Below are 24159 nucleotides of genomic sequence, written 5' to 3' on the forward strand. Positions count from 1 at the left end.
TATTTCTTTACGCGGGAGACTGTAGTCTCCCACACTAACCACTATACCACCGTGCTTCCCTTTTGTTGTGTTTTTGTTTTAAATCTAAGTTTTGTATTTTTTAAACATTCCCTTGCTATGATTGAATGAAATAGTATCACAACATCATTTTAATCACCATCCTGGCAGTGCTGCTTGACTGGAGCTATTTTGTCAACAACAGTAGATACATTTTACCCGCAGTCAGTTTCAATATTCTAATTAGAAATTATAGTCCTTTGGTTTAGTCCATATGTTCCAATACTTCATTTGAATTAATCAAACTGGTTTGTTCTGAATTGGCTAGCAGTGTACCCACCTGAAGGCATATTATCCATTTGTCAATTACAAACAGCAATTCATGGGATTAAATGTTATTTAATGATGTATCAGCATTGTATGCCTTGAGGCAACATAGCCCGTCCATTTTTATTTCTTTATAAAATTCAGCAGTACAAAATGTGATTTACACCGAGTCTAATTAAATGTCTTTCTACCACATTTTTATGTAAGTGAGATGGAATTTTACAGTCATGTCAGTGAGGAAATGGAAAGGAAAGCATCAGAGGTAATTTCCTTCTTGACTGGATAGATAGATGTGTGAATAATACATTACATTGAAAATATCACTTCTGTACACACCACCTGTCAGCGTTTGTGTGTCTGCGTGTGTATATTTTGTGGATAAACAGGAGGAAGGTGTTGAGGAAAATGATAACAATGAGGTTGCACCACGTAATAGCATTACAGAAACCAGTGTCAGACTGACTGAAGTATTTATCAGCTAGGTAGTGCAGGGATTAGTTGCTGTTCCTTCCGTGAGTTCCAATAACCAAAATAGAGCCATTTTTGAACTATTACATTACCGCAGCCTGTCACATTCAGCATGTTTCTCATGCCCTCAAAATGTTACAGGCATGTGATAGGATGTAGGGAAATGAAAGGTTGTAGATTGCAGCATCTTGACGTGGACTGGGGCAGTCTGGCCCAGCTGCATCTCTGGTACTAACCAGGGCACCGGCGGCGTAGGTGACATGAGAGCAGGCATGCTGTCGTTCTGAGAGAGGACGGCAGGTGCCTCTCCCTTGGAGCCAAGGCTACTCTCCTGGGATGGAGCCGTAGCACCTCCTCCGACTCTGCGCGAGAGCAGAGTACAGGAGTGAGGAACTGTCAATCTATCAACAGTGGCCCCCCTAAAGCCAAGATGGTAGCTGTCTGAGCTTGCATGGCAACTATGAGAGCTGTCAGGAGAGGCTCCATCATGGTGGGCACCATTGTTGTATTGATGGAGCTTGGTCCTCATGTTCCGCGCGAAGCCTTGACACAAGTTGGAGCTGGACTTCTCCATGCCCTGTGACATTGTGCACAAGCTCGCATTGACCTCCTCTGCGAAGTCTGGCAGTGTAGGTGTTGCCTGGAAGATTTTCTGCCCCCAGGAGGAAACGGGATCTCCCTCATCCTGTCCACTGCCCGGCGTAGGGCCTCAAAAGCAGCATCCGAGGACCTGGGGACACGATCTACAGATCTAGGAGCCATTTTTCTGTTCAGAAGCATGTCCTTCCTTCTGAAGCCAGAGTGCACCTCCCCTTTAAGAGGTGCTAGCTGCCTTTAAATGGCGGCAGAGATGCACAATTTCCTAGCACCCCCGCACACCCCCCCCCCCGCCAACCTCCCCCCCAGGAAACAGGCGTGCAATCAATGAACAGTCAAATGAATGGTAGCACTGGCACATTATAATAATGTCCTGGCAAAAATTTAACATGTACATGGAACCATGTGAACAGGTACGTATATAGGAACAGCTAGATGATAAAAGACAAAACTTTATCTAGTTCGCCTTCTACCATCTTGGTTGCCGCATGATACAATGATAATGGATTTGTTGACTAATAGCTATCCATTTTAGTTTACAACAGACCCAGAGATGACAGAGGTCCCTGCACTCCCATTTTCTGGCACGATCAAATTTCTCGGCCATCATTTTCGGATTTTAGCTTTAAGTCAGTTAAAAGTAAATCCAGAAAAATCCAGGGCCTTATTTCCTCATGTCCGAGTGAGAGCCAGTAGAATGGCAGCTGTGTTTCCTTAGTTTGTGCTGCTATTGATCTCTGGTTAACTTACACTGAGATATTTGATGTGCAGCAGCTGACATGGGATTGGCATACCACTCTATGCTATTATATAGGATATACGGCACAGAAACAGGCCATTCGGCCCAACCAGTCCATGCCAGTGTTTATGCTCCACTCGAGCCTCCTCCTGTCTTTCCTCATCTAACTCTATCAGCATAACCCTCTATTTCCTTCTCCCTCATATGCTTGTCCAGCCTCCCCTTAAATGCATCTATACTATTCGCTTCAACCACTCCCTGTGGTAGCAAGTTCCACATTCTCACCACCCTCTGGGTAAAGAAGTTTCTTCTGAATTCCCTATTGGATTTTTTGGTGACTATCTTACATTGATGGCCTCTAGTTTTGCTCTTCTGTATCCACTCTATCAAAACCTTTCATAATTTTAAAGACCTCTAATTAGGTCACCCCTCAGCCTTTTTTCAGGAGAAAAGATAACCCAGCCTGTTCACCTTTCCTGATATGTATACCCTCACATTTCTGGTATCATCCTTGTAAATCTTCTCTGCACCCTCTCCAGTGCCTCTACATCCTTTTTATAATATGGCGACCAGAATTGTACGCAGTACTCCAAGTGTGGTCTAACCAAGGTTCGATACAGGTTTAGCATAACTTCCCTACTTTTCAATTCTATCCCTCTAGAAATAAACCCTAGTTCTTGGTTTGCTTTTTTTTATGGCCTTGTTAACCTGTGTCGCAACTTTTAGTGATTTGTGTATTTGTACTCCAAGATCCCTTTGTTCCTCTACCCCATCTAGACTCGCACCCTCCAAGTGACCTGACCTCCCTATTCTTCCTACCAAAATGTAATACCTCACATTTATCTGTGTTGAACTTCATTTGCCAATTATATGCCCATTCTGCAAGTTTATTAATGTTGTCCTCTAACTTGCAGTCCTCCTCAGTATTGACCATCCCCCCCCAATTTAGTGTCATCCGCAAATTTAGAAATTGTGTCTTTGATTCCTAAGTCCTAAATCGTTGATGTAAATTGTGAATGGCAGTAGTCCCAGCACTACCCACCTTCTGCCACTGTGAATAGCTACCCTTTATTCCTACTCTCTGCTTTCTGTCCTGAAGCCAGCCATTATGATGGAGGAGGAACAGCACAAGATGGAGCTAAGGCACCATTCAAAGGGGACGCGGCCCACCAGGTTGTACCTTGCCAGCCCTACTGAAGTCATTGAACTTTTTGCGGAGGTGTCCTGCAGATCTGGGGGTGAGGAAATTGCCACTCGGTGCTGGTGCCATAAAGAAAAAGAAAGACTTGCATTTATATAGCGCCTTTCATATCCACCGGACATCCCAAAGCGCTTTACAGCCAATGAAGTACTTTTTGAAGTGTAATCACTGTTGTAATGTAACTCGTGCCACCTCCCTCGAGATGACATGAGTTACATTTCTGTGTGGCTTAATCTCACCCAAACCCAGGAATCTGTACATGCTGCCTTTTGATTTCCTCGAGGAGGGCTTGGAGGTCTGAATCAGTGAAGTTCTGTGTCTTTCTTCTCTAGTTTGTTGCTATGCCTTGCTGCCCTCTGGATCCAGATAGCGTCTGTAAAGTCTGATCTCTGCACAAGAATATTGCTAAGATATGCAGTGAAATTATAAGAGTGAGTGAAAGATCCCAGCACTGTTGCCTGTTTGTCCGCAGTCTGCTGCCAACGAATGCAGACTGAACTGTGTTTTTAAAAGCTACACAGAAGTTTCCAGGTAGTTCAGCGTTCTAAAAGAGGTGGCTGAAGAGATAGTGGATGCATTGGTTTTGATCTTCCAAAATGTCCTAGATTCTAGAATGGTCCCAGCGGATTGGAAGGTCGCAAATGTAACACCGCTATTCAAGAAAGGAGGGAGAGAAAAAACAGGGAACTATAGGCCAGTTAGCCTGACATCAGTCGTCGGGGAAAATGCTGGAATCCATTGTTAAGGAAGTGGTATCAGGGCACTTATAAAATCATAAAACCATCTTGCCTCTGCCTAGTCATGTTATAAAAAGGAAATAGTGTTTCACAAATTTATTAGAGTTTTTTGAGGATTTAACTAGCAGGGTAGATAAATGGGAACCAGTGGATTTCCAAAAGGCGTTCGATAAGCTGCCACATAAAAGGTTATTATACAAGATTAGGGCTCATGGGGTTGGGGGTAATATAGTAGCATGGATAGAGGATTGGTTAATGAACAGAAAGTAGGGATAAATGGATCTTTTTCAGGTTGGCAGGCTGTAACTAGTGGGCTGCCGCAAGGATCAGTGCTGGGGCCTCAGCTATTTACAATCTATATTAATGACCTAGATGAAGGGACTGAGTGTAATGTATCCAAGTTTGCTGATGATACAAAGCGAGGTGGGTCGGTAAGCTGTGAGGAGAACACAAAGGTCTTGATTTTCATTGGGCCGTGAGGCGGGCTTTGAGGCAGGTGGGGGGTTTAAATTGCAAAACCTGGGGGCCGGGACCCCCCCCCCCAGCCTGGTTCCCGCCTCCACGTCATTTTAACCTAGGTGTGTCTGACCCGAATCAGTCCCGCCTGCAACAGGCGGGACTGGTCTTTAGGGCCCTTAAACAGCACTGATTGGCCTTTATAATCCCATTTTAACAGGCCCTTGCCTGTTTAACCCTTTTCCCCCGTAAAACGCGCCTGGTGGGGATCACGCCTGTGAAACCTGGCGTGAACACCATTGGCTTGCTGACTATCAGCTGCAGGTCCAACGTTAAAGAGAATATTTGATCAGTCATCATTTGCAGGTGGCAGGACTTTGTTGTCTCAGGTCTGGGGCAACTTTTACCAGGCCTAACCACACTTGTGGAAGGTTGGAGCCTGACACCCATCTCCAGTGTGACCTCCTGCGAAACCCCTCTCGCCAGCCTCACTCAGCGCTTCCTCAACTGAGGCACCTACCAGAAGCATGAGAGGCCTTTTTTTCCTTCCCCTCTTGGCATTAGAGGACCTCCAGCCCCATTCGTGAAACGACACACGCCACAACTGCAGAAGTTGCCATCAGAATTTTTATGAAAAACACACAACTAATGGCATTTTCACAAAATACACAGCATTTCACCCAAGTGACTACCCTTGTGATTATTTGTGCTTTATTTTCCTCTTACGTGTGCTCCTACGTAGTGGTTTCCCTGTGGCTTCAGCAGATGTGGAGGCCCCTTGCTCATTTTCCTGCTGCTCCTGTCTCGACACCTTTGGCGGGCGTTCTCTGGGATGGCGAGTCTGTGAGGGCTCGCCAGCAGTCTGCTGCTCCTGCGGCTGTGCAGGGGTTGAGACCTCTATCTCTGTTGGGTGTGTACTCCGGCGGGGCTCTGACCGAGGGCTCTGCAGTGGCATGGAAGTGTGAGCGCTTGGAGAGAAGCCCCCACTTCCTTGAGGTCTGCCACCAACCTCCCTCTCATGGGTCAGGTCCCTCTCCGTGCCTGCAAGTGGCTTGAGAGCAGCTTGCTGCACATCAGGGGGGTCATGGGGACCCGTATCTGCAATGGCAGTCCTACTCAGAAGGACTTCCATGAAGGTCTGGTTTCTCTGTTCAATAAATGCCCATCGCTCCTCAAGAGATGTCATTCTATTCTGAACACTCACCATGTTTTCCATACCCTGGCGACTAACCTCCTCCATGGCCGTAGCCCTCCTCTCCTCTGCTGTAGCCAGCCTTACCACGGAGGCAGCAATCATTTCCACGTAGGTAGCCATCCTTTCCGTGTTGATGCCTTCATGTGCCAATGACTCCACAAAGGCTCTGCTGATGTTCGCTATGGACTCCTCCATTCGCTCCACACTCGCAGCGACCCTAGAGACAAAACCTGCCAGAGACTCCTGCATCTGTGCCTAGAGTTCCATCACCTCTGACCTTATGGATGGACCCAGAGGCAGAGGGTCGACATGCAGCTGAGCCGAGCTGGCAGAGTCCTGCGCCCTCCGACGAGGACTCTCCACTGCTGTCCCTGTCTCCACAATCTGCTGATGCTCACTTGTGAGCTGTGATACACCAGGTGACAACACTACTCTATGTCCCGAAGGTCCCATCGAGGTGTGAGTGTCCGCTGGTGCTGGGTGCACTTATTTCTGATGATGCTGCGCCCTCAGAGGTTGCAGATTCCTCTGAGGAGTCCGGCTGCTCAGGCTCTTCCTCCTGCACCGTGGGGACCGGGGCTCTCGATGGTCCTGTGGGGGAGTCAAGGAAAAAGTTAGAGATGTGATGCCAAGGTTACATGCACATTGCATTTTGCAGATGATCATAGGTCCATATGATGTAGCTTCAGAATCATTATCAGCGACTCATGCAATGCCAATGAGAGAGATGGAAAACTATTCTGTCACCAGCTTGCGGGGATGTTCCTGCCTGTCCTTCCCCAACGTCCACATCTCGGTCAGCCCCGGCAATCTCCAGGACGCCTTCCTCCCAGGGGGTGAGCTGGGCTAATGAGGGCGGCCCTCCTCCTGTCCTGGCTCTCTCTCGCCTGTTGTGAGCTCTCTTTTCCTGCAATGAGGGAGACAAGTGGAGGTTGAGTGAGAATGAAGGAGTGAGTGCAGAGATTGCAAAGCATAGACACTTAGAAGGAGACAAAGATGGAGTGAGGTTGCAATTCCAAGGGCCCTCCCTGTGTGTTGTCAGTTGTGTTCAAAGCATCAGAGTGAGAGGGAGTGTGAGGGCTGCATGGTGGAATAGTTCTGTGAATGTGAGCATAGAGAGAGAGGGAATGGGTAAGGGTGCATGGATGTGAATGTCTAGTGGGATGTGCAGGAAGAGATTGGTAAAGCTGAGTGCTGGTGAGGAAAGGCAATGGGGATCAGATTAAGGGTGATGGAAACATCATACAGTACTTACTTTTCCAGTGCGAAGAAGGTCATGGAATCTTTTCCTGCACTGCAACCACGTTCTTCGTGTAAGCCCCAAGGAGTTGACTTGACCTGCCACCTCTAACCACACAGCCTTGGTCTGGCTGGGAGGCCTCTTCCTCCCTGAAGAAGGGAAGAGGACCTCCCTGTGGGCCCTAGCACCATCCAGTAATGCCTGTAGTGAAGCCTCATCAAATTTGGGGGCAGATCTGGCCCTGCCGCTGGCCGTTCCTCCTGCAGGCTCCTGTGCCATCTTAATGTTGAAGGTTGGAAGCCTGCAGAGGAAGCAAGGCTTGCTGTGGACCTTAAAAGCAGCAGCAATGATGACGTCATATTCTGCGACTTTCTAACTGGAAATATTCAATTGCCAAGGCTTCCCACACGCTGGAAATCAATTGGCCAATTGAGTTAAAATTGCATCAATCTCACAGACCCATTTACAATCGTGTCGGAATCACTAAATTCGGGGAAACCGCCAATTCCCCGCACCTGAGATAAAATCGACCCCAGAGTCTGCAAAGGGATATAGATAGACTAAATGAGTGGGCAGTAAGGTGGCAAATGGAATATAATGTAGGGAAATGTGAGGTTATTCACTTTGGTAGGAAGAATAGAAAAACAATATTTTTTAAATGGTGAGAAACTTTCAAATGTTGGTGTTGAGAGAGATTTGTGTGTCCTCGTGCAAGAAACACAGAAAGCTAGCATGCAGGTACAGCAAGCAATAAGGAAGGCAAATGGCATGTTGGCCTTTATTGCAATGTGGTTGGAGTATATAAGAATAAGGAAGTCTTGCTACAATTGTACAGGGCCTTGGTGAGACCACACCTGGAGTACTGTGCACAGTTTTGGTCTCCTTACCTAAGGAAGGATATACTTACCTTGGAGGTGGTACAACGAAGGTTCACCAGATTGACTCCTGGGATGAGAGGGCTGTCCTATGAGGAGAGATTGTGTAGAATGGGCCGATACTCTCTGGAGTTTAGAAGAATGAGAGGTGATCTCATTGAAACATACAACATTCTGAAGGGGATTGACAGGGTAGATGCCGAGAGGTTGTTTCCCCTGGCTGGAGTGTAGAACCAGGGGGCATAGTCTCAGGATAAGAGGTAGCCCATTTAAGACTGAGATGAGGAGGAATTTCTTCACTCAGAGGGTTGTGAATCTTTGGAATTCTCTGCCCCAGAGGGCTGTGAATGCTGAGTCTTTGAGTATATTCAAGGCTGAGATAGATAGATTTTTGGACTCTCGGGGAATCAAGGGATATGGGGATCAGGCGGGAAAGTGGAGTTGAAGTCGATGATCAGCCATGATCTTATTGAATGGCAGAGCAGGCTCGAGGGACCATAAGGCCTACTCCTGCTCTTATCTCATGTTCTTACACCCGTTTTACACAGGTTTTACATCAATGCCTGCAACAAGTAAGCAGACACATGAAACCTGTGTGTAGCTCCCTTTAGAGGCCAGTGGTGGGCACAATTTTGCTGTTACCTTTGGTATCCCTTGCAAGTTCTTTTTCATGTTCCCTTTTGGCACCTCCCGGCACTTTCTTTGTACCCCTTTTCAGCTGTGATTTCCTCCCAAAGGTTGATTAGCTTGCCAACAATCATTGGCATATTTCACACATGATTAATGGCTACCTGAAAAAGAATGACCGGCACCTGCAGAACTGCATCCCAACAAGGAGTTAACACGTTCAGACAAGGAAGTGAAATAAAACCCTAATGCAATACAAGAAAACAAATAGAAGCATATTTTGTATTATTCATGTGCACAAGTACAAATATTTTGTTAGTGCTGATTTTTGTTTTACCAGTTTTATCTTTTTTAAAATAAAAAAACAGAAATTACTGGAAATATTCAGCAGGTCAGGCAGCATCTGCGGAGAGAGAATCAGAGTCAACCATTCAGGTTGATGACCTTTCATCAGAACTGGAAAAAGTTAGAGATGTAACGGGTTTTAAGCAAGTACAGGGGGCAGGGAAAGGGGGAGGGGAGTTAAGAACAAATGAGAAGGTCTGTGATAGGGTGGAAGGCAAGAGGGTTTAAATGACAAGGGATGATGGTGCACTGGGAAAGGGGCTGGTAATGGGATAAGAAAAGAAACGAAAGATGGGTCTAGAGGAGGTGTAGATGGGAATAGCAGAATCATCACCAGCTGTTGTCCGAAAAAATGGGAGCAGTGGTTATGATCTGAAATTGTTGAACGCCATGTTAAATCCGGAAGGCTGTAAAGTGCCTTTTGTTTTTATCTTCTGAAATTTTGCTAACATTTATGTAAATAACTCTACTTTTATAGCGGCAACCCTAACTCTGCATCAGCTCATGTGTTTTTTAGGTCTTCTATGCTATTATGATGTACTTGTATTAGAGGGCAGAAGAAAAACCTTTCCAACTTCTATAACAGTTTTCTGATATTTAGAATGAGAGTGGTCCTGCCAATTCTTGTAATTCCACAATCACTGCAATTGTGAATAACAGGAACAGGAGTAGGACATTCATCCCCTCGAGCCTGTTCTGTCATTCAATTAGATCATGGCAATGCTCCATCGGCAATGCTCCATCTCACCCTCAGTAAGCTCCCCGCTGGAGTGGAGCTAACTTACAGAACAAACTGGAAACTGTTCAACCTCCGTCACCTCCAGTCCAGATCCAAGGTCGTCCCTTCCTCTGTCGTCGAATTACAGTATGCAGACGACGCTTGCGTCTGCGCACACTCGGAGGTCAAACTCCAAACCATCGTTAACACCTTCACCAAAGCGTATGAGAGCATGGGCCTTACACTAAACATCCGTAAGACAAAGGTCCTCTACCAACCTGCCCCCGCCACACAGTACTGCCCCCCTGATTATCAAAATCCATGACAAGGCCTTGGACAACGTGGACCACTTTCCATACCTCGGGAGCCTACTGTCAACAAGGGCAGACATCGATGACGAAGTTCAGTGTGCCAGTGCAGCCTTTGGTCACCTGAGGAAGAGAGTGTTTGAAGACCAGGACCTCAAACCCAGCACCAAGCTCATGGTCTACAGAGCAGTGGTAATACCCGCCCTCCTGTATGCGTCAGAGACATGTACCATGTACAGCAGGCACCTCAAAGCACTGGAGAGGTACCACCAACGCTGCCTCCGCATGATCCTGCAAATCCATTGGCAGGAGAGGCGCACCAACGTCGGTGTTCTCGCTCAGGCCAGCATCGAAGCTTTGACCACACTCGATCAGCTCCGATGGACGGGACACATCGTCCGCATGCCCGATACGAGACTCCCATTACAAGCGCTCTACTCGGAGCTCCGACACAGCAAGAGAGCCCCAGGTGGACAGAGGAAACGCTTCAAGGACACCTTCAAAGCCTCCTTGAAAAAGTGCAACATCCCCACCGACACCTGGGAATCCCTGGCCCAAGACCGCACAAAGTGGAGGAGAAGCATCCGGGAAGGTGCCGAACACCTTGAGTCTCTTCACCGGGAGCAAGTGGAAGCCAAGCGCAGACAGTGCAAGGAGCGCACGTCAACCCAAGCACCCCACCCACCCGCCCCTTCAACCACCGTCTGCCCCACCTGTGACAGAGACTGTAGGTCCCGCATTGGACTCATCAGTCACCTGAGAACTCATTTTTAATGTGGAAGCAAGTCATCCTTGGTTCCGAGGGACTGCCTAAGAGGGAAGAAGAGATGGCTGATTCATATCCCTCAACTCCATTTACCTGCCTTTGATCCATATCCCTCAATACCCACTCTTGAAAATTTGAATTGACTCAGCATTCATAGTCTTTTGAGGAACAGAATTCCACATTTCCACTACCCCTTGTGTGGAAAAGTGCTTCCTGATGTCACACCTAAATGCTCTAGCTCTAATTTTAAGATTGTTCCCCCTTGTTCTTGATTCCCTCACCAGAGGAAATAGCTTCTCTGTATCTACTTTATCAAATCTTTTTATCATTTTGAACATCTCAATTGTCTAAACTCAAGGGAATGCAACTGGTCTTCAATTTAGCCCTTTAAACCTTGGTATCATTCTGGTAAATCTGCACTGTACCCCCTCCAAGGACAGTATATCCTTTTTGAGGTGGGGTGCCATGAACTGAACACAGTACTCCAGATGGGATCTGATCAAAGCTCTAGAACGAAAGCGTAACTTCCTTGAACGGAAAACCACCTTGAACGGAACTGCTGGAGTAAACAGACTTGTTCGCTTGCAGCAGTAAAGCAAGTTGCAAGCGTTTAACTATATTAGAACAGCATATAAGAAAATAACTTACTTAAGTGAGAATATTTGCAATTAAGTTCAATATTAACAGATATTTTGAGAGGTGTTTCAAGCATTGAAGTGAACACTGTAATTATTAGGAGTAGCTGGAGCATCTGAAGCTGTTCTCTATAAATAGCTCAAATTATGAAAAGTATAACAGTAGAAAAATTATTGTACAGCACATATTGATTTATAGAATTAATATGTATGAAACTGAAGTGTACAAAATGTGAGCGGTTCAATTTTTAATATTGGCCCAGAAATTCGGGTCGGGGGCTTCCCGCGGGTGCAAGCCCCCGACCCGCACTTACTTAGCGTGCCGGCCGTTGAGCTGTGGGCCCGCGTGGGATTCCGATCCTGGGCCTCCTCCAACTGCTGGCGCGCAGTGCTTGCGTATCCCAGGGGCGCAGTTAGTTCGATGCGTCCCCTGGGATCACGTGGGCCATGGGGAGCCAATGGTAGCAGGGAATGCTTCATTCATAAGTTTGACAGGAAGAGCTGTCAAACCTATAAATACTATAAGCCCCAAAACATCACTAAATCTTCAAATAATTTTTTTTTAATCACATTTTTTAAATAAACTATAAATTACATGAAATAACTATTTTAAACAATAATTTAAATTTTTGAATTTTTAAAATTTTTTCTAATGGGGCTAAAAATAAACTTAACTTTCTTTAAAGTATTTAAAAATAATAAACCTGTGGAAAAAATGTTTTAATTTTAATTAATTCACCACTTACCTTGTGAAAAGCAGGCCTTGCGATTGCTTTTTATATGTGTAACTTCTGGAGACTTACCCTCCCGGGAAAACCTGTTAAAAAAAAATAAAATAAATAAAAACGTAAGTTCCATGCGCACGCGCTGCCTCTCCCGCGCACGCGTTCCACCTCTTAACCCCTCCTTTCAGGGGAACGGAAGTGCCGGCTTCCCGCGCATGCGCAGTGCATGCAGGAAACCGGCACTTCATTGGGCCTACGGGGTGAGTACCCCGTGCGTACTCACCCGTGGAGACCCGAAGTTCTGGGCCATTAAGAACTTCATGGTTACTATTTGTTTACTTCTATTAAACATTTTGGCATATTTAAAGGAAAAATTACACTGAGCTTGTTCATGCTTAAATTGTTCTTTTTAAAATAAGTGTGATGTGCATCCTGAAAGCTGCGTCCTCGTCTCTTAAGTTCTTTGTGATGCTGCACTTCAAGTGTATGAAATGCAAGTTTTAACTTGTATACCCCACCCTTTAATTACATATATTTAAGCTCCCAGCATTGTAACAGCGGTAACTTCCATAAAACAATGCTTGGTATTTCAGCTGAATGAAAAAGAACTGAAGTTTGAGATTAACTTGGCCCTTTCTGAGATAAAACAGATTTTGAAACTGATGTTGCAAACAGGTAGGCTAAGCAGATATAGCTTAGAAAAGCCATTTAACATAATTTAAGTTTTTCCACCAAGGTTCTCTAAGATTGCCAGTAGTGTCCATGCAAATCTTTACCTAGTATTGATTAGAACCTGATCCAGCTGTTTCCATAAAACAACTGAAGGGTGGTGTGAGCTTCGATTTTCTTAACTTTGCAGTATAATTACTTAATATTTGTTTATATTCAACATGTAATGAACTTTAGTAAAGTAAAATATCGAGTATATGAAAAATTACCTTGTTTTGAAAGCTTTCTGAGAATTTTCAACTTAAAGTTAGAACTGCAGGTTTTGCTAAATTTGCCTCATCAGTATTTGTCAATTGCTGTAATGTTTACAGATCTTCGTATTGTGGTACATTGTACAACTTGATTACTTTGTTCAAGTTGACAGTGTTATTCAAGTTCGTCTTAATGGGAAAAATGTGTCGCTGGATGATGTTCAGGCCAGACAGCTGTGCCTTTATTTTGTATTTTGGGAAAATGCCATCTGTTCAGAATTCTTTGCTGGTTGCTTCTGAAGTGATTGGTGCTGTAATTGAGTTAGAAGAAATTAAAAAGGAAAATGAATAATTATTCTTGCAGAATCTTTTGTAGCAGTTGTGAGTTGACTGGTGTCATGCCATTGGTTTTATTATTGTGTGAATCATTATTTGTAGATCTGGATGAAAAAAGGCGAAGAAACAATATTGAATTCCTCTGTGATGATGTCCAGAGAGCTGAAACTCAGCTTCAAAGAGGAGCCTTTTCTTTTTTGCAGGGCTGTAAACATTGGCATCATTTTACTTGCAGCCCATTCAACCGCATAAAGCCACAGATGACATTTCCGGTCATTTTCTTTGCAGTGTTTGGTAGTTTTGTGCAGTTTCGAGCAGCTTTCCACAATTGAGTATTAGTATTCCAGTGGGGGACTAAACCAATCGGATGAACCAGCGCCCTAGGAAGCAGACAGTGGCATTCCGATGTCAGCTTCAGCAGGCTGTCTTTCGTGTTTCTGCTGGTTCTTTTCGCTGCTGTTCGCTGAGAGCACTTCTTGTTGACAGGAACTACTCCTCATTGCTGGACATGCTGTAACAGATACAGGAATCCTACTTCAGATAAACATTAAGGATTTAGGGTTGAGGTAGTTAGAATAGGATTACAGCATTCGCTCCATTCTGAACCGATTCTTTGTACTGCAGCTCTGCGGAGCATAGAAAGAACAGTAAGCACAACGCCTCGTATATTTGAGTTATTTTAAGTATGAAGGGAAAACAAAAACTGTTAGGATTGATGAACCGACTGCCACATTTTAGGATTCCAGCTGGTGAAAATTGGTGTTAAATGTACAGTAACAAAGCAGATTAATTCTTTAGGTAAAGGTTTTTTTTCCCACTATGTCAGTCTTCTGGAGAGTAAAACACAAGGCCAAAGACCAGGACATCAAAGGATCCTGTGACTCGATTTACGAGATGCTTTACTTGGTGAGAATCTGATTACTGTTTATCTAGGTATTATCGAATAATCATCATGCTATATATGTTAGAAAATGTTGTCTATGCTTTTAGAGAATATTTATTTTTGGGTGTTTTTAGAAATCGTATTTGCTATAATAGCATTCTGACTGCAGCAGCATCAGTTCACATTTCAAATTCTATTCATTATATGCAGTATAAATAACAAATTAACACATCCTAAAATCCTTTGAGTTTCTTTTTTGATTATTTGTATGTAACGGTTATGCTAACTGCTACAAAAAGCTGAGCAGTCTATTTTACAAAGAAGGCTTCTATTACCTTTTATTGTTTTGTGTAAATACAACTGAACTTTGACATTATTGTCATTTGCTATAAAATGGTTGATTATGGAACAATCTTGCATATATTATTTGCAATTTGATTTACGTAATATCTTTGCACAATTTGGATAGTTAGTATGCAAATGTTTTTGATATTTGGTAGAGATTTACTTGTACTAAAATATAAACAAAATGTAATAAAAATTAACCATAGTTTGAGAATGATATGTTAGAAGACGTGGCACGACAATGCAGTGCAACAGTATACAGAGATTGGTAGAATGTGGTTTTTTTTATCTGTCATTCTCCTTGTAGTGAATATCCAATCTTAGCCAGGCTGATTAGGGCAAGGATGTGAAGTGAGGGAAAAACCAAAGGGCAATTCTCACAGCTTTGCTGTGCATCTCATATCATTAGGACATGGTAGTGTAGTGGTTAGTTTACTAGACCAGTAGTCCAGAAAACGTGAGTTTAATTCCCACCATGGCAGTTTTGAAAATTTGAATTTAAAACAAAATCTGGAACTAAAAAGCTGGTACCAGTAAAAGTGATCATGAAGCTGTGAATTGTTGTAAAAACCCCAACTGGTTCACTCTTGCCTTTAGGGAAGGAAATGTGCTGTGCTTAACCGGTCTGGCCTACATGTGACTCCAGACCCACACCGACATGGTTGACCCTTAACTGCCCTCTGAAGTGGCCTACCATGCCAGTCAGTTTTATCAAACCTCGAGCATCCAGGTTGTCAGCAATGTCTATACCCCAAGAATGAACGACCGTTTAAAAAAAAAAATATTGTGAAGACGAACATTAATAGGCTGCTCGCCCCACTCTACCAGAAAATTGTTCGACGTTGTGTGAAATTTAAGTGAAATAGGTTGCAATGTCCCTGTGATTTTCTGCGCCAGAAGCTTGTGTCTGACTAAAGGCTGCGAGGGAGAAATGTTGCTAGGTTACAGTACCTGTAGGTGACAGTGATGCAATGCAACTTTATGAAAAACCATTTATATTAAAAAGGAGGCCATCCAGCACCTCGACTGTTTTAACCATTTTATTGAGTTTTTTTCCCCTTGATGAGTTGTGCTTGTAATTAGATTTTTTGCTCATTGCTTTTCTTTTTCCATTTTTGTATCATTTATATTTCAATATTCCTAGCTCTCTCGCCATTGTACATTTATGAATTTTGATGTCTGTTTACTAGGATGTTGTGGTGTGATGTAGTGATATGATTTTTAGTTTAATATATAATGAATTTTTAAAAATCGTAATTAGTGTAAGATTTCCATTTGCCCCTAATATAACTCCACTGTGCTACACTGTACATGTTGAAATGATAACTTGTCTTTGTGAGAGTTCATTTTGTCTTGTGTTCTCGAGTTGACATGTGTGAACTGTGTGATAGAGTGTAATGATTTTATGTGTTAGCATTAATGGACTGGATGCAATCTTTTGCTCATGCTCCTAAAATTGCTCCTGGCAATAACCGAAAATAACACGAGTGCATTGATCCTGCATTACTAGTGCTTTTGCTTGTTTAGACTTGTCAGGCAGCAATTCAATGGTTCCTTCCTAAATTCCTAAGCCCTGACTTTTAACATTGATACCTGATCAAAGCCGGTGTCACAGCAGTGGAAGAGAGTGGATAAAGGGGCCAAAACCGACAAACCTAGGATGTGAGACAGTAGGGAAACTGATACAGATGCATAAAGTAGTGAACAGAATGCCCCAAGTTGTCCTGATAGGAAGGGCTCCACATGCCACTAACATCCTAATATGTGTGCCTACTTTGTTGATTTAAGATAAGTAAACATTCTAATTACTAACAGTTGCGAGAGGATGAGAGAGAGACGCACATAGTAGGGCCGGTTATCTGCCCCGTTCCTGCCGCCATTCCGCCTTCTACCACTTTGATTAAGGCTTTAGATAATTGGCCAAGGCTCCCACCCGACACAGGTGGGAGTCTCATTATAAAATGCAAATCGAGGTTCTGTCATTAATGGGACGCCGACACAATTTTCAAGCACCAGTGAGTGCAGCGCATGCTGTGCGCACATTAATGTTCTGTAATAATATTCCTCCTGGCACCACAAAAACTGACCCGCCAGATGCGTGATCCTCTGCGGTCCTCCCCCGGGATTGTCTCTCTCCCCACCCCTTTAAGAACATAAGAAATAGGAGCAGGAATCGGCCATTTGGCCCTTCGAGCCTGCTTCACCATTCAATAAGATCATGGCTGATCTTCTACCTCATCTCCACTTTCCTGCACTATCTTCATATCCCTTGATTCCCTTAATATTCAAAACTCTATCAATCTCTGTCTTAAATATACTCAACGACTGAGCCTCCACAGCCCTCTGGGGTAGAGAATTCCAAAGATTCACCACCCTTTAGGTGAAGAAATTTCTCCTCATCTCAGTCCTAAATGGCCGACCCCTTATTCTGAGACTGTGACCCCTGGTTCTAGACTCCCCAGCCAGGGGAAACATCCTCCCAGCATCTACCCAGTCAAGCCCTGTAAGAATTTTGTATGTTTCAATGAGATCACCTCTCATTCTTCTGAACTCTAGAGAAGATAGGCCTAGTCTACTCAATCTCTCCTCATAGGACAATCCCCCCATCCCAGGAATCAGTCTGGTGAACCTTCGTTGCACTCCCTCTATGGCAAGTGTATTCTTCCTTGGGTAAGGAGACCAGAACTGTACACAATACTCCAGGTGTGGTCTCACCAGGGCCCTATATAATTGCAGTAAGACATCTTTACTCTTATACTCAAATCCTCTTGTAATGAAGGCCAACATACCATTTGCTTTCCTAATTGCTTGTAACTGCATGTGTACAAGGACACCCAGGTCCTTCTGAACACCAACATTTCCCAATCTCTCCATTTAAAAAAAACTCTGCTTTTCTATTTTTTCTATCAAAGTGGATAATTTAACATTTCTCCACATTATATTACATTTGCCATGTTCTTGCCCACTCACTTAACTTCTCTATATCCCCTTGAAGCCTCCTTGCATCCTCCTCACAACTTACATTCCCACCCAGTTTTGTATCATCAGCAAACTTAGATATATTACATTTGGTCCCCTCATCCAAATCATTGATGTAGATTGTGAATAGCTGAGGCCCAAGCACTGATCCTTGCGGTACCCCACTAGGTACAGCCTGCCAACCCGAAAATGACCCGTTTATTCCTACTCTCTGTTTTCTGTCCGATAACCAGTCCTCAATCCATGCTAGTATATTACCCCCAATCTCATGAGCCCTAATTTTGTTTAACAACCTCTTGTGTGGCACCTTATTGAATGCCTTCTGAAAATCCAAATACACCACATCCACTGGTTCCCCCTTATCTATTCTGCTAGTTACAACCTCAAAAAACTAACAGATTCGTCAAACATGATTTCCTTTTCATAAATCCGTGTTGACTCTGCCCAATCCTATTATTTTTTAAGTGCCCCATTACCACGTCTTAATGATGGATTCTAGCATTTTCCCTACTACTGACGTCAGGCTAACTCTTCTAGTTCCCCGTTTTCTCTTTCCCTCCTTTCTTAAATAGTGGGGTTACATTTTCTACCTTCCAATCCACGGGAATCGTTCTAGAATCTGTGGAATTTTGGAAAATGACAACCAGTGCATCCATTATCTCTAAAGCCACCTCTTTCAAAACCCTAGGATGTAGGCCATCAGGTCCAGGGGATTTATTGGCTTTCAGTCCCATTAATTTCTAGTACAGGTAGACTACCCTTTATCCGGACTTCCGAAAACCGAAACCCTCTAAAAACCGAAGGTTTTTTCGGTCAGCGTAAGTCGTGCACACGACATGACCAGAGTGGCGCACGACTTACAGGCCTAGCCGGATAAGGGATAGTGTAGCATTTTTCCGCACTTCTGAAAACCGAAATCGCTCAGCGTAAGTGTACCAGCCTTTATCCGCACATCCGAAACCAGAAAACCTCTGAAAGCCGAAAGTTTGAAGTTTTACTGAATGTTTTCCTTACAAATAAACTGTACTACAGTATTTATCCCTGTAACTACAGTATTTATAGTCGTTATTTATCCCACCCTTTCGGATAAGGGATAGTGTATCCTTTATCCGCACTCCCGAAAACCGAATTACCTCTGAAAACCGAAGTGTTTTCGCGCACCTTCCGAAATCCAAAATTTTCCTAAAACTGAAACACGGCTGGTCCCGAGGTTTTCGGATAAAGGATAGTCTACCTGTACAGGAAACTTTGTGATATCCGGCACCGACGGGACCGAGCTGTTGCCGTCCCATTAAAACTGCCGGACAAACCAGTGCTAATGTTAAAACCTCCGTATCTAGCAACAAACCCTGTTGCTTAGCAACAGCTTCTAAACAGTCGGCCATAGCTTGCAAGCGTCTCTGTAGCTAAGCAACAGTTTTAGCTAGACCTTGCAGAGCCTGACTGGTGGAAAAAAAGCAACGAAAAGAAAAAAAACTTACTGAACCGACTCCTGAATTTTGCTGGTGGATCGAGCATTCCGGACAGTTAACCTCCGGATAAACCAAAGTTTCCTGTACTACTTTTTTACTAATACTAATTGCTTTTAGTTCCTCATTCTCGCGAGAGCCTTGATTCACCGCTATTTCCGAGAAGTTTTTTGCATCTTCCGTGAAGACAGATACTAAGGGCAGGATCTTCATTGGGCCGTGGAGGCGGGATTGGAGGCGTGTGGGGGGTAAAAATCCCAAAATCGGGGGGCACGAACCCATCCCGCCCCCAACCCGCCTCCATGCCAGTTTCAAAGGAGGCAGGTACCCGCCCCACACTGGGACCCGCCTACCCGAGGCGGGAAGGGGATTAGTGCCAATTAACTGCCTGTTAACAGTTTTTAGCCTAATCCCTATTTTCATTCTTGAAGTGTGGGATTCCCGACGGCTCCAAACCACGCCAAGTTAGTGAGGTGGGCTGTCGGGCTTGGAGGGGTCGAGATGTCCGGTGTTCAGGTGAGTGATGGGTGCATGAGTGCAGAGGTAAGTGTGTTTGGTGTGTGTAAAGTGTTTAAAGAAGTTTTACTTACATGTACTTATCTTTACAGCCTTCCTTCCTTCAGGTCTCGGGAGTCCCTCATCTCACCGGCACAGAAAGCAGAATGGCCGCGATCTGTCAAAAATTGCAGCATTCAGCTTTCTGTTCCGGAGAGATCTCTAAATCATCCTGAGAGGAAGGAATTAACTTGGAGTACAGATTGTCAGTGTTTGACAGCTTCAAACAGCTGTCAAGCGCTGATACTTCATCTGTCAAAAGGTCTTGACAGATGGAATAGCAATCTGTGACGTCACCTGTTGCCGGGTGGCCCTTACTTGGCCTGCTGAGCCCGCTGGGCGGGCTCAACAAGGTCAATCAAGTCAAAATCGCGTGGGTTGGCTAGAACTCGATGGGGGCGGGACTACAACCCCCAAAACTCTACTCTGCTCTAGAGCCTTGACATTTCTCTCACTGCTTTTAAATTTACCCTTTCCTGAATCCTCCCCCGCCCCCTCCGCCCTTTATTTAAAGTTTAAAGCCCTGTCTACTGCCCTTAACAATTCGCTTCTAATTTCACAGAAATCACAGAAACCCCACAGTGCAGATAGAGGCCATTTCGGCCCATCGAGCCTGCACCGACACATATCCCACCCGATCCCCGTAACCCCTACACCAACACATATCCCACCCTATTCCCGTAACCCCACATATTTAATCCCCCTAACACTAAGGGTCAATTTATCATAGCCAATCAACCTAACCCGCACATCTTTGGACTGTGGGAGGAAACCGGAGCACCCGGAGGAAACCCACGCAAACACGGGGAGAATGTGCAAACTCCACACAGACAGTCGCCCGAGGCTGGATTCAAACCCGGGTCCCTGGTGCTGTGAGGCAACAGTGCTAACCTAATTTATATCAGATGATGCAATTTAGACCACTTTCCCACATTGATTATCTTTACAGTGGCCTAAAACAGACAGACGAGGTTAAACACAGTTCCATTTAACATCAGAACATCATAACCATGCTTAAGCCCCCAGACTACTTGTGAGCAACAGCATGGGAGATCACTTCATACTTACAGGCAATTGATTAAACTCATTGATTAAAGTGCTTTTGTTATTTTTTTTTAAAAAAGCGGTTGAATCTATGTTGCTTGGACTTTGCAAACATTAATGATCCAACATGGAAATGACTGTATTTGCTGCAGAGTTCATTTGTTTAGTGGACAACTTTCCACTTTCCTACCAGTTTTTTAAAATGTTTGGATTATTTAATGCTTGTATGTATCTATCAAAAAAAAGTAGTTGCAGGTTTTTTAAATATTTCATTTGATACAGGATACAATGAAAACCAAAAATATAAATAACCAGGACAGTTAAGCATACATTCAAGCTGAAATAAACGTACCACATGCAGATCTAACAGCATTTGAAAATAGAAAAAATGGATTATCATTTTGGGTGGAGAGTTCTAATGTTTTATGTAGAGACCCTTCATTGGTTCTGATGACGGATTCTCTGTGAAATTGTAATCGATCATTTTTTCTTTTCAGATTCTGATGTCTTCTTCCAAAATTTTTGCTCTTATTGCATATTTCAGTGTTTGGTTTTTGAACATTGTATTGTATTTCCTATGTATGAAGCAGTAAAAAATTTTAAATTCCTAACACATGAAGCATGTTACTGTATATGATTTCATTCTCAAAAGTTTTGTAAAAATACTGACCTGTTCCACAATGCAGTGCATGTGTTTTTAACTGCATGAAAAGGTCAGCAAGGAACATTTCTGTCTCCCTATATAAGTGAAAAGCAGAATAGTTGCCATTATGGTCATATTATTACTGTGACTTCTGGCTTTTCCACACTTTTACTGAGCCTGTTATTTTCAGAGGAAAAATAGCATTGGAGATACGTTCATGATTTCTTTTATTCATTCTCGGGGATGTGGGTGTCACTCGCAAGGCCGGCATTTATTGTTCATCCCGCGTTGCGCTCAGTAGGTGGTGGTGGCTGCTTTCTTGAGTGACTGAGTGAGTGGTTTAATACAACTGAGTGGCTTGTTAGGCCATTTCAGAGGGCAATTGAGCATCAACCACGTCAGTGTGGGTGACTGGAGTCACATATAGCCAGACAGCAATCAGTCAACGTGGTAAAATGGTTTTGAATGAGGGTGGTGCAGCGCATTGACGCAACATGAGGCTTGGGGGAGGGAAGGTAGTGCGCATGGCAGATAGCAAAGGAACGTTGCAGCAAAACAACAAGAATGCAGAATGGTAAAGTAGCAAGTTAGGCACCAGACAACTGATTCAGCGTGAAAGACAATTCGGCCCCTCGAGCCTACTCCGCCATTCAATGCCATCATGGCTGATCATCTAAATTCAGTACCCTGTCCCTGCTTTCTCCCCATATCCCTTGATCCCTTTAGCCTTAAGAAATATATCTAACTCCTTCTTGAATATATTTAATGAATTGGCCTCAACTGCCTTCTGTTAGAGAATTCCACAGGTTCACCACTCTCTGGGTGAAGAAATTCCTCCTCATCTCTATCCTAAATGGCTTACCCCTTATCTTTAGACTGTGACCCCTGGTTCTGGACTCCCCCGCCATCGGGAACAGCCTTCCTGCATCTAGTCTGTCTAGTCCTGTTAGAATTTTATAAGTTTCAATGAGATCCCCTCTCATTCTTCTAAACTCTAGCGAATATAAGCCTAATCGACCCAATCTCTCTTCATACGTCATTCCTGCCATCCCAGGTATCAGTCTGGTGAATCTTTGCTGCACTCCCTCCATGGCAAGAACACCCTTCCTCAGATAAGGTGACCAAAACTGCACACAATACTCAAGGTCTCACCAAGGCCCTGTACAACTGCAGCAAGACATCCTTGCTCCTGTACTCGAATCCTCTCGCTATGAAGAGCAGACATAACACACCCTCTCATAGCTCACTGAGTAAAGTTATACACACTGCCATTGTACCAAAAAAGAAAGTAAAATTGACTCTAATTCTATGTTTATATGTGAGTCTATTGCGAACGAAGAATCTTGAAGCTGAACAGCTATCAGAATGTTATTTTCCAGCAGTGTGCTGGAAAAATTAGATTTAGTGAATCCACAGATTAAAATTTCACTGAATACCAAAACTTTAACTTGGAACAGGCATTCATTGTGGGTACTTAATTACTGATGTAATCTATTTACTCAGAAATCCACAAGTTGCTTGAAGCGTAGTAGTTTTCAATAGCAATTATATACTATTGGCCCATATTTTCCGATGCCTACGGGTGTGTACGAGCTGTGTACACACCCATTGGGACATCGGAAATGCCGGTTTCAGGCATGCGCTGAAAAGCGGCATTTCCGATCTGTCAGGAATGCTCTGCCCTGGAGAAGGGCCTCTGCGGGGGGAGAGTTCCACTTTCTGCAGAATCTCCGCCCGCCCGCAGAAAACCCTTAGAAATCTTACGCCTGGTAAAAGCCTTGTAAGCCTTGCTTTTACCAGCATAAGAGTTGGAAAAAGTAATCATTTATAATTTAAAAATACTTTTAAAAAAGTAAGTTTATTTTTAGCCCTGTAAAAAACTTTCATTATTTTTTTCAAAAAAATAATTTTTGTTTAAAATATTTAATTTATTGTAATTTTAACTCATTTTTAAAACGTGAAGGTTTAAAAAAAATATATTAGATGTTTTACTGTCTTTTTGGGGTGTTCTCCATTCATGTATTTGACGGGTCTATCTGTCAAAAGTATGAAGGGAGATTCCCATCACCTGTTGGATGGCCTGGCCCACGTGATCCCAGGGACGCTTGCGAACCGCCTGCGCCCCTGGGATACGTGGGCCCTGCACATTTCGACTTTGGAGAGGCCCAGGAGCGGAAGTGTCCGCACCTCGGGAGCCCTCCGGTAAGTTCGTAGATTTTTTTCCGATAGGAGGCCTCCTATCGGAAATTACGGGCCAAAGTCTCTCTGCATTAACAGCTACCCTGGATTCTGGTGAAAGAAAACTTGTTGGGTTAGAGTTTCCACTAGTTTGCACTCGTTTTATCAGCGCAGTCTGGGTGAAATCGCTGAACCAGTGCAAAAGAGCGGGGAATTTTAAATGTAAGTTACGTCGAGCGTAAATCGAGTTTCCGTGATCTTTAACGCTGTTTTACCAGACAGGCTGGCGGTAATTAAAGTGGATAAGTCACCCGGTCCGGATAGGATGCATCCGAGGTTGCTGAGGGAAGTAAGGGTAGAAATTGCAGAGGTGCGGGCCACAATCTTCCAATCCTCCTTTGAAACAGGGCTGGTGCCAAAGGACTAGAGGATTGCAAATATTACACCCTTGTTTATAAATGGGGAGAAGGATAAACCTGGTAATTACAGGCCAGTCAGTTTAAGGTCGGTGGTGGGGAAGCTTTGAGAAACAATAATCCGGGAGAAAATTAACAGCCACCTGGACAAGCATGGACTAATAAAGGAGAGGCAGCACCAATTTGTTAAGGGCAAATCCTGTTTGACTAACTTGATTGAGTTTTTTGATGAGCTAATAGAGAGGATGGATGAGGGCAGTGCAGTTGATGTTGTGTATGTTATGAATCTTACCATTCATGAAGAAAGACTCATGAAATGACACTGGATAGCCAGCTGGTGGCGCCGTCCAAGGAGTATAAATACTCGGGCGTGGGCCCAGCTTGCCCAGGACATTTTGTAAACAGGAACTAGTGAAAGATAACTAGACCTCCATG

At 44.0% G+C, this 24159-nt stretch overlaps 1 protein-coding gene across 4 annotated transcripts in view; it reads left to right on the forward strand.

Moving 5' to 3' along the window:
- tiam1a (TIAM Rac1 associated GEF 1a) overlaps positions 1–24159 on the forward strand; it is a 358747-nt gene that overhangs the window by 263699 nt on the left and 70889 nt on the right. Inside the window, exon 16 of one of the 4 annotated variants that reach the window (XM_086006200.1) lies at positions 14039–14118. The exons of 2 other annotated variants lie outside the window; for them this stretch is intronic. In XM_086006200.1, coding sequence (XP_085862326.1) covers positions 14039–14118 — 80 coding nt within the window. Of the gene's footprint in view, positions 1–13310; positions 14119–24159 lie in introns of those variants that run through there. One more of the 4 variants, XM_086006199.1, reaches the window with a different exon arrangement.

The sequence above is a fragment of the Somniosus microcephalus genome, chromosome 14 (assembly GCF_052327205.1).
Source record: "Somniosus microcephalus isolate GS21.2 chromosome 14, FLI_Smic_1.0, whole genome shotgun sequence".
In the NCBI taxonomy this organism is placed as follows: domain Eukaryota; kingdom Metazoa; phylum Chordata; class Chondrichthyes; order Squaliformes; family Somniosidae; genus Somniosus; species Somniosus microcephalus.